The sequence below is a fragment of the Balearica regulorum genome, chromosome 15, assembly GCF_011004875.1.
Source record: "Balearica regulorum gibbericeps isolate bBalReg1 chromosome 15, bBalReg1.pri, whole genome shotgun sequence".
In the NCBI taxonomy this organism is placed as follows: Eukaryota; Metazoa; Chordata; class Aves; order Gruiformes; family Gruidae; genus Balearica; species Balearica regulorum.
Window position 1 is genome coordinate 1856744 of NC_046198.1, and position 10434 is coordinate 1867177.

At 57.5% G+C, this 10434-nt stretch overlaps 1 protein-coding gene across 3 annotated transcripts in view; it reads right to left on the reverse strand.

Moving 5' to 3' along the window:
• LOC104634734 (mitochondrial Rho GTPase 2) overlaps positions 1-10420 on the reverse strand; it is a 44301-nt gene extending 33881 nt beyond the window's left edge. For 2 of the 3 annotated variants that reach the window (XM_075768007.1, XM_075768005.1), the window contains exons 1-16: positions 10303-10420; positions 9701-9858; positions 9426-9602; positions 8996-9125; positions 8409-8579; positions 7328-7451; positions 6484-6551; positions 6280-6389; positions 5173-5403; positions 4449-4517; positions 3682-3792; positions 3425-3570; positions 3060-3117; positions 1399-1517; positions 1063-1224; positions 178-308 (exon numbers count right to left, since the gene is read on the reverse strand). In XM_075768007.1, coding sequence (XP_075624122.1) covers positions 178-308; positions 1063-1224; positions 1399-1517; positions 3060-3117; positions 3425-3570; positions 3682-3792; positions 4449-4517; positions 5173-5403; positions 6280-6389; positions 6484-6551; positions 7328-7451; positions 8409-8579; positions 8996-9125; positions 9426-9602; positions 9701-9858; positions 10303-10312 — 1975 coding nt within the window. In that variant the 5' untranslated portion in view covers positions 10313-10420. Of the gene's footprint in view, positions 1-177; positions 309-1062; positions 1225-1398; positions 1518-3059; positions 3118-3424; positions 3571-3681; positions 3793-4448; positions 4518-4841; positions 4905-5172; positions 5404-6279; positions 6390-6483; positions 6552-7327; positions 7452-8408; positions 8580-8995; positions 9126-9425; positions 9603-9700; positions 9859-10302 lie in introns of all 3 variants that reach the window. The other variant, XM_075768004.1, reaches the window with a different exon arrangement.
• Between the last annotated feature and the right edge of the window lie 14 nt (positions 10421-10434).

Genomic DNA, 10434 nt, shown 5'->3' on the forward strand with positions numbered 1-10434 from the left:
GCTGTACTAAGGAAGATTATTTGTAGTTCTTAAAGAGGCAAATAGCTAGCAATGATCTAATCAACCCAAAATAATCCTTAGCGGTAGGTAAATAGCTGGTTCGTTTTACCAGAGGTTGGTTTGTCATTTCTGCCCCCGCTGATGGTTGAGGCGCTCCCTGCCTGCAGACAGTCCTACCTGCGCCGCTGCCTGCCTTCTCCTGCCGCTGGCAGCCCCGGGGCCGTGCGGGCAGGAGCCGCCGCACGCTCCTCATGCAGACGTTCTTGTAGTCCACCTCCAAGACGTGGCCGCTCTTGCTGCAGACAAAGCTGTAAAGGAGAGAGACCCCTGATCTGGCACCCTGGGGTTAAGAGGAGCTGTGCCGGCATGGTTTAGTAAAAACCCAGCTTATTTCACCTGTTAAACTGTTCGCCTGATGGAAAGCAATTCTGGTTCAGAGTAACCTAACAGGTCAGCGAGGTGTCCAAGGGCACCCTACAAATCTACGACCAAGTCAGAGCTAGGGTTTTATTTCTTGTCCCTTTGAAACATTAATTAGCAAAAGAGCAAAAAGCTCGGCGTGGACTTCAGAAAGAAATCTCTCTCTGCCACAGGACACAGCCCGGGGGAAGGCAGGGCCAGCGGAGCCGACAGCTCTGCCTCTGTGGAACAGTACGTGGTAGCAACAAAGGTCTGGCTTTGATAATCAAAATAAACCAATAAAAAAAAGTGCCTATCTGTCTATACGCAACAGGACATGCACCGCACTCCTCCTGCTGCCAACAGAAAGCTAACTGCAAGCCTCAGGTGGGGGAGAGATTCACTAAAAATGGCAAAACGTAGATATGGCAAGAGGAAAGACCCATTTCCTGGGCTATTCTGCAAGCTGCCAAATCTCCTTGGGGAAGCGAAGCGTGCTGAGGAGGGGAGAGGCTCTCCCAGCTCAGGAGGCACCCGTATTTTGCAGGGAAAACGCAAGCAAGACGCAATGATCGCACAGAGGAGGGGGAAGGAGGATGCTAAAGGCAACCGAGAGCCGTAAAAGGGAGGGATGGGTGACGGTGGAACCCAGCAGCCCCTTACAGCGTGCGGTCCTCTGGCTCCCGCTCGGCCACGTGTCCCTCCTCGAAGGCCAGGTCGGTGAACTCCAGGGAATGGTACTCGCCCAGATTGACAGGACATGAACGCAACGCTCCGCTCCGCACTCGCCACAGCCTGACGTTGTCCCGGCCGCACGACACCATCCTGTCCCGGGAGAGATTGCGTGAGGATCGGGGCAGGACTCCCCAAGCCCCTGGGGAAAGATCGGTGTCCCTGACGGCAAGGACCGAGAACAGGAACGGCAACTGGATGGCCGCAGCACCACGATTTCAGCCGTGCCAGAACCCATGTTTTCTGTTTATTTTCTTCGCACGCTACCTGGTATCATCAAAAAAAGCAATCTTCAAGGCCTGGATGTCCACATCCGTGTGCGCTTTGGCCAGCACGGCCACCTCTCCGCCACGGGTCACTTGAGCAGCGTTCCACACCACCACCATCTGAAGCAAAAAGATATGATGGCAGAGCTGCTCAAACGTGGAAAACTTGGCAGTAAAAGAGCTTTTCATCACAGCAGCTGACCAGCTGCACGTACAGGAGCCTGCTCCGGAGCTGGGCACAAAGTATTGATAACAGAATTGAAGCAGGGGGAAAAAAAAAACAACCCAAACCCTCTTGCACAGAGGGTTTAGGACAGTCCAACAGCTTTGCAAAGCTTCACAGCAATATATTTGTCTGGCATTCATAATTATAGGTTCTAAATCCCAGGGCTGCCTGGCAACGGGACTTGGAAAGAAAATCCACAGAGGAGTGGGAACTCTGTCTGCCGAGATAGGAGAGCTGTGCCGGGGCTGAGCCGCTCCGCAGGAGCTGGAGGCTGCACGTGTCCGGCTGCACAGGCTCTCGCAGCGCTTTGATGCGGGTTTGTGTGCTCGCAGCACCCATCACGAGGGGCAAGAGAGTCAAACCCTTTCCCCAAAGGAAAGGGGGAGATGGGTGAAGAAATACAAGTGATTTGACGCTCTGCGTTTCAGAACAATGTTAAAAAATGACCCAGCGTCACCTCAAAGGCCGGGGTGGGCTGAGGCATCACCCTGGGAGAGGTGCTGCTGGCCAGCCCCCCCTGCCCCAGCACCCCCCCGTTCTCCCATCCTGCTTTCGCCCTATTGATCTCCCTCTCCCCGGTTTCAGCTCGCCAGATCCCACCCGGATCCCAGACCACTGCCGCGTGCCGGGATCAAAAACAACGGAGCGCTGTTTGTTTTTTCCTGCAGGCAATTAGCGATGGCACAGCTAATTGCTGGTGGCTGTCAATAAGGGATCAGGGGATGAAAACAGTTCCACTGATAAAGCAAAACCCCCCAGTCCCATGAAACAATTTTATTTTTGACTGCTACACGTGGGATTTGCGTCATCCCCTAGCTACATCGGTGGGTGGCAGCTTCAGTGCCCAGCATCCCTTCCAGCAGCAATGCTTAGAACTGAAAGATTAAACCTCACACTTTGCCCTTAAATGCTATAAAAAGGGGGTTTTTTGGCTCTAATCAGTGCTGAACTTCCCATTTCAATTCCCATTCCTCCACTACGTGCTTGCAAGCCTTCCAGCTCAAAATACCACACAAACCCGTTCACCCTCAGCCCCGGTCGGCCAGAACGGCTGCGGAGCTGGGCGGCAATGCTGCGAGCCCTGCAGGGTGCAGGCAGAATCACCCCGCCTGGGCGCGCAGCTGGGACCACACCAGGGACAGAAACAGCCCCAAAGCTCAACCCGAGCAGGGCTTTCAGGCTGCTTCCCAAAGCATTTGTTGGCTTGCAGCGGAGGATCATGCATGCAAACACTCGCAAGCATCAGGTAGAAGGGAAGTATTTTCTAAGCAGCTGATGAGAAAGGGACGTCCCTCTGACTACAGTGAAGAACGTGTCTAGGAAAGCCCAGAGCAGAGGTTTGTCTGCAAAATAACTACATAATCTGGGAGAACAGCCACCTCACATTGTGTGTGCGCAGGGCGGGGAAACCTCCAAACCCAAGTGTTAGTCCTCACCGTTTTGCCATGCCCGTCCTTTCCGACGCCACACAGAACGGCTCCGCTGTAGGAAAAGCTGCAAGAAGAGGCCGCCTGGTGAAACGCAGCTCCTTGTACCCCGAGCGCATCTCAGCGGGGAATAAAAGGAGTCAAGTTGTGGGTGTGGGGAGACAGCAAGACCTGAGGGACAGGCTCAGGAGGGAGCTGGCAGCGTATCGGCTGTTCCGGGCCAGCTGCCAGCAGGTTTCGGTGATAAACACGGGCAGCTGAAGCAGAGCTATAATTCACCCCTGTTTATCACACGCAAATAGCACAGAAAAGCCGCCGTGCTGCCGCACTTCACCCACCTGAACGCATCCCCGCGCCCAGGCTGAAACACCCACCTCAGGGACAAGAGGGAGCGGACGTGGGTTTTAAACACCGAGAGGCAGCTGCCCGTCGGGAAGTCCCAGAGACGCACCAGGCTCAGGGGGCCAGCCTGCGCGGAAGCCAGCAAGGTGCAGCTCCCGTTGAAGGCCAGCGCCAACACCTGCAAGAAGCGCCAGGTTAGAGGCTCTCGAGGAGATTTGGGACCTGGGGGGCACATCTGGGGTACGAGGACAGCGCTGCGGAGGGGCTTTATAAGGAGAGTTCCACTCACCTTATCTGTGTGTCCAATGAAGAACCTCTGCTCTCCGGTCTGGATCTGCAGGGTCACTATAACGGCGTGGCAGGGGTAGACCACCGCAGCGTTGTCTCGAGTCCACAGCGCCTGCAGGACCGAGACAAGACTGAGAGGGCTGCAGATCCCCCGGAGGTGCCTCAGGTCCTAGGCTGGACCTACAGAGATTTCTTAAACAGGTGGGAGACTTGGAGATCTGCTGCACATCTTGTACGGGAGAGCATCCTCTCACCTGCACGGGTACTCTTCTAACCAGCAAAGGCAAAATAAGAGCCCAGCCAACATCCTGGTTAATTCAGTGGATTTACCATCCCAATCGTGTCTACTACATGAACAGCAGGTACAAGGAAAATGATGTTGTTGGCTGCACCAAACCGGCCCTTTCTTTACTCTAACACAGACCGCAAGCTGGGCTCCTGCCAGGCACAGCACCCCACAGAAACAACCCTAACCACAGCCCTTCCTTTTCAGGCTCCTACAAAGCAGCTCTAATTTTAATGGGTTAAAATGCAGAAGCTATGAGGTCTAAAAAGGCCCCCATAATTTCTAGTTCACCGTCGTAACAGTGGAAGACCCGTGCACAAACATAAACTCGTGCCCACCTGCTTTGGGGCCGTTTCCCCCATCAGAAGTGCAGGAAGGGGGACACTCAGCTGCCTTTCGTGCCTCAAAAAAAAAACCAACCCAAACAAAACCAAACAATCTGTGATGACACACAAACTCCCCAAACCGTCCGATCTACTGACCCACTTGGTGCTGCAGCCTCCAAAGCCAATAATCATTCTCAGCTTCAGGATGGGATCTGGTAAGAGCGTCTGGGAAAAAAAAAAAGAGCCAAATCAACAGACAGCACCATCACATTTAGAGCAGGACTGAGGTTCTCTGCCCACGCGGCCCCTCCGTCCCCACCGCTAGTTTCTCTCTAAAGCACAGAGGCAGCTTTGGGTTCTGTCCCGTTAAGGGGATGGCTTTAAAGTATTTAACCGGGGAGAAGTCAGATTGGGAAGGAAGGAGGAGCTGGTATTTCCCAGCGTTAAGCAGCTCTCCCACCCACGCTGGGGGGGTTACAGCCGGCCCTTCCCTGCACCCTGGCAGCACCCAGAGAGCCGGTGGCCGCTGCGGAAGGGCTGTCCTCTTACCCTGCGGGCAGAGGCTCTCCTGCCGGACGGCACGCCTGGTCCAGGGCCCTTCCCGTACACGCTCTGGGCAAATTAGTAAACAGACATTATTGGCTTAAGGTTGGTGCATTCGAACACAAGGTCCCTCTTTCAAGGCAAGTAAGATCCTAGTGGAAAGGAGAACTGCTAGTCGGATAAACATAATCCCAGCAAAAGGACTTCTGCAGGATGAACGGAAACTCCAGCCTGAAGCTTGCGTTCCCTCTGCTGCTTCTCCCGCGCTCGCAAGCATCAGCTGTAAGCATCCCAAAGCCACCCTTGGGCGGCTGTGACTCCTCAGCGCCTCACCCACCTCCTCTGAGCCGCTGTGGATGGCTCGGATGGTTTGTTCGCTCCTCCGGTGAGCGTACACATGGATGCTACCATCCCCGACTGCCAGTGACCGCCCCGCGTCCCCCGTGCTACGTGGTCTCTGATTCTTCTCCAGCTCCTGGTCTGCAGCAGGCACGGCTCTCGGAGGCCCTGGGGCTGTCAGGTGAACCTCAGGGATGTTTTTTGTCATTACAGGACACCGACGCGGCATCTGAGAAGGAGCAAAATCTGAGAGAGAGAGCAGCCCTCCACCCACCGCAGAGATGGGGAGACACTCGCGCCTCTCCCGAGTGACTCTTGACAGCAACACAAACAAGGACGGAGCAACGCGGAGGGAGAGCGTCCCTGTGGGTACCTAACTCAGCCAGGTACGTTAACCAGCCGCTCTCCCTACGCTCCTAGTGTTGTCTGCACGTGGTTCACCTCCTCCACACAGCAAACCAGAGCCCTGGGAAAGACCCGGCCCTGAACAGTCTCTGTAAGAGCTGCCCTCTCTCCAGCGAGCAAAGGAGGCTAAAAGCGCCCGGCCAGCCAGCTCGGCACATCCCGGTTCAGAACAGCAAAGCGGTCGTGCTCCTTTGTCTTCTCCCCCAGTTTCTCTTCAAAAGCCCATCACCGCGTTGTCTGGTAAGCCGGTTTGAGCACCGGCTCCTGCATCACCACCAGCAGGGAAGGGAAAATCAGCGACAAAGGCAGCTGCCTGCAATCCAGACTCCACACACCGCGCTGCTCCCTGAGGGCACCCGATCGAGTTCTTTAGTCTCCAGTCCTCATTTCCTATCTATAGTTTGAAGACATAACTATTTGCTGCCTCAGCTGAGACAGGGAGAATAGATGTCTGGGGATTACAAGGAACTTGGCATTTATCTTGTCTCTGCTCCGTGCTACTGGACCGCCCAGTCATTAACTGCGGGGCCGCGGTCAACAGGCTGTGCCCGGATCGGGGATCTGACCTGCCCCGATCAGCTGCAAAGGACAACAAGCACCTTCTATGTCTTAAATAAAGGAACTCAAAAGCCAAAACGTGGGGAAAACTCCACAGGAGGCAGAAAGGAAGAAGTTGCAGCCTCCTCCGTGGCGCACTTACAGCTTTGGGACTGGTTATCTGATGGATGAGGGACAGTCGATCACGTACGGCTTTGGTGAGCGTCACCGGCTGGGGCAGCTGGCAGACGGGGTCCTCCGAGACTTGGCCACCTGGGTGACACGAGGAGCGGGTTGGGTTCTTTCGGAAACCCGAGGCATTCACCCGGGGCGGCGCAGCCTCGGCTGCTGTCCCCAGACTTCCCACCTGCCGCAGGACCCGAGCAGCTCTTCTGGATGAAGTCGTACGGCAGCTTCGACCCCTCGGATGGGAACCTGAGCAAAATCAGAGGAAGGCGCTGTGTAATTGGGACGCTGCACCGGCACCCAGGAATCTCATGTGATAACTCACTGCCCGGCACAAAAGCCTCCTCACCATCTCCTGTGAGATTCCTCCCTCCTCCCCCAAATACAGGGATACTAAAGCACCTCCCAGGTCTGATCTACACCGTTACTTTCCAGGGGTCGGCTCGGCACTGCGCTCGTTTCAGGCAACGCCGCTAAACTGATGACTGCGATGAGCTGCAGTTTATGACCGAGGCAGTTCTCTGGCAAAAACCTCACGACCGATGGGAGCCCAGCACCAAAGCCGAGGACGGTACGCTTACTTCTGCCCCGCAACGAGGCGTCACGGCCGATCACAGCTCAGCAGCCCCTGTCAGACTACCCTTTAGCTCAGCAAGAGGCCTGAGGCGCGCCCGAGGAACGGCACGCACAGAAGAAGGGTTTGCATCGCACTACGTTAGCCACGGGAGCAATCCCAGCAAGAGATCATCGAGAGAGGGGACTGATGTCAACGTCAGGCACAGGGGTGGCTCTACGGCCTTTTTCCTGCCCCAAAATAGCACCCATCAGCAATTAAGCTTAGCCCTGGGTAGATGTGCTAACGACACCTAAATGCTAGAGTTGAGGTGGCCAAAATATCTCCGCTTCACCCCAGTTTTGTCCGGATCTGTCATTCCCTAAGCAGCGTAACCCGTCCTGCCTCCCCCCGGGGAACGGGGAGGTCTCCGAGCCGCGGTGGGTCCAAGCGCAGCCGGGAGCAGCCGTACCTGATGTAGTCGTAGAGGTCGTGCCAATTCTCTCCCTTCGGCACAGGGAAAGCCATTTCCCGCGGCATGGGAGCGACCCCGCGGCGGGCCAGGTCGGTTTGCCGGGCTTCGGAGAAGGTCACACCTGGTGGCACAGAGATAATAATAAGTTCTCCGAGGCCCACGGAGCTGGCTGAAATCATGTGTTTCCCACCGGACATGGGCACAAATCCCTTCCCTCTTTGAGAAGACCTGAAAAAACAAAAGATTACAACCCCCACGTCTGTAACAAACTAACACACCTTGGCACAGGAATATTCCTGAAACTCTCAACCTCCAAAAGATGACCCCAGAGCATAAACCCTCGGCATCGAATTAAAAATCCGCCAGGCCCAAGATCCACTTAGTTTTGTATTGAGCGATTCAGCAGTTTCACGTGATTTGCGTTGAGGCTCCGTTCTCATTTTCTTGTCTTCTTTCCTTCATGTGTTTGTAACTTCATGAAAGTCTTCAAGATATAAGAAATTTCAGGAATCTGAAAGCGGCATCTGTACCTTCCTCCTCACTGATGCTTTCCAGCTGCCAGTCAGTTTGGGCAGATTTCCAGCCCGAAAATAAAAAAAAGAAAGGCAGAAACAAAGATTTTGACTGAAGTATCTCTGCCACACGGAGCAGGTGGATAACAAGAAGTACCTTGGAAGATTTCTGAGACAAAAAAAAAAACCTCACAGGCTCTTCCGGCAGATAAAAGCACAGGTCTTGGAGAAATGAGGCTTGGTAACACCTTTATTTTTTTCCCTGAAAAAAACATCTTGGTAAAATACTTAATTTTGTTTTTATCATTCCCTTTTACAGCTGGAAAACAAGAGGACAGTTTCCTCCAGTGGTCAGGAGATTGTATTCACCAGCGCGTGTGGAAATTTTACGTCATATTACGTATTTTACCCTTTCTGCTTCACACCCTGCTGCCACAGTAAGGGCAGCGAACGGCCCTGCTGGCATCACGCCTGCAAAAGCGAATTTAAACCCCGACGGGTTCCATCCGGGCTGGGTGGAAATCACAGGAGAAACCGGAGGCCGCCCCGAGGTCTCGTCTCCTCACCTGGGTCGAACACCAAGTCGCTCGTGCAGAGGTTTTTCACCAGCAGGTTGGAGCAGAGCTTGATGCTCTTCAGGTGGCTGTAGCGGCGGTTGAGGTAGAGGGAGAGGACGGAGCGAAGGTCGAGCACCAGGCAGGTCCAGCGCGCGTCGGCGGGGGCTGCTCCCGCGAGACCTGGGGAGGAGAGCGGCAGGTGGCAAAAGAGAAGAGGGGAAAAGACGCTGCAGAACGGGAGACGCGAGATTAACGCGGTTAAGGAAAAAGTATTTACCGGGCAAGACTCGCGCCAGGCTTGGCTCGTCTGCGCCAAGACGGGAGATGGGAAAACTCGCCCCGTAGCTTGGTACCACAGCACGGGGTGGGGGAGCACAGACAAGCAGCCCCGCTGCCTCCATGGGCTTGGGCCTGACGCCGCACCCCACCGCTGGGGAGACGGGGGACGTCCCTCCCGGGAGCTACAGCTGAGGGTCTCCTGCTCAGGACCTCCCCTCTTCACCCTCCCCGAGCGCATCAACTTCTGAACTCAATTTGTTTCCCCGCAATTTATTTTGGCGGCGATGTGCCAGCTCAGCACCACGCACGCTCCTCACCGCGCCTGGCCGTGCGGTCGCACGCCGAAGCCTTGGCCGCTCCGCAGACGAAGGGGAACTGCAGCCAGGTGGCCGTGGCTTTGAACTCCTTAAAGAGGTTGGAGAAAGAGACGCGGACCACCTGGTTTTCCTGGGAAGACGGGGACACACGCGGAGCTTTAGTCACCCTGGTGGCTTCGGCAGGGAAACGCTGCAGAGGAGAAAGCGCCCGGCCGCGTCCCTCGTCCCCTCCGTGCGCCCTGTCCCCAGCCGCCAAGATGGAAACCACCTCCGGCCCGGGATAACCCACCGGTGACAACACAGCCCAGCCGAGCTCGGCACCCCCCAAGCGCAGAAGACCACCAGCGCCGCCGTTCTCCCGCCCCGATCCTTCAACCAGGCCGACGACGCTAACGAGGGCGGTTTAACGAGGCCGCCCCGCGTCACGTACCTCGGTGGCGACGTCCAGGTGGACGACGAAGTGCTTGCGGGGCACGGGCCTGAAGAGCAGGTAGAGGTAGCGCCCCGCCAGCCCCAGCGACTGCGTCCCCGTCCGCGGCAGCTGCAGGTAGTTGCTGGCGGGGACGGAGCCCCGGATCCGGTAAACGGTTCCCTTCAGCCTCGCGTCCTTCACAACCCACGGAAAAGGGGGGGACGGGGGGTGTCAGCGCTGCCCACCCGTGACCCTCCGCCCCCCCCCCCCTCCCCCGGTGCCCCCCCCGTTACCGTGAGGGCGGCCACGTCCCCCTCCCTGGCGGAGCGCTTCCACTCCTCCACGCGGAAGTGCTTGAAGACGTTCAGGTAGGGGCGCTGCCAGGCTGCCGGTACCGGCACCGGGACGGGCACGGGGACGGTGCCCCCGCCCGGACGGCGCCTGTGACCCCCTGTACCGGGGACCCCGTTGAGCCCCGGTGTCCCGAGGTCCCCTGCCCTGCCGGCACCCCGTTATCTCCGTGCTCCGCTCCGCCCCCCCCCCAGCCCCGGTGACGGTCCTTTACCTCCGTGCCCCGAGTCTCCCCGGCCCCGGTGCCGCCCCCCGGTACCTGTGTGCCCCGAGTCCCCCCTGCCCCGGTACCTCTGTGCTCCGAGTCCCCCCCAGCTCCGGTGTAGTCCCCGTGCTCGGTGTCGCCCCCGTTACCCCCGTGCTCCGAGCACCCCCCAGCCCCGGTGACGCCCCCGGTATCTCCGTACCTCGAGTCCCCGCAGCCCCGGCGCTGCCCCCGCGCCCCGAGTCCGGTGTCGCCCCCGTTACCCCCGTGCTCCGAGCCCTCCCACCCCGATGACGCCCCCGGTATCTCCGTGTTCCCGACCCCCCCCCCCGCCGCTACCTGCCGCCATGGCGCGCGCCACCGGCTCAACCGTCCCGCGCGGCCGCCGCCAATCCGCGCGCGCCGCCCGCCGCCACGCCCCGCGGGGAGGGGACGGGCCGCGTCACGTGGTTCCCGCCCCGCCCTCCGGGG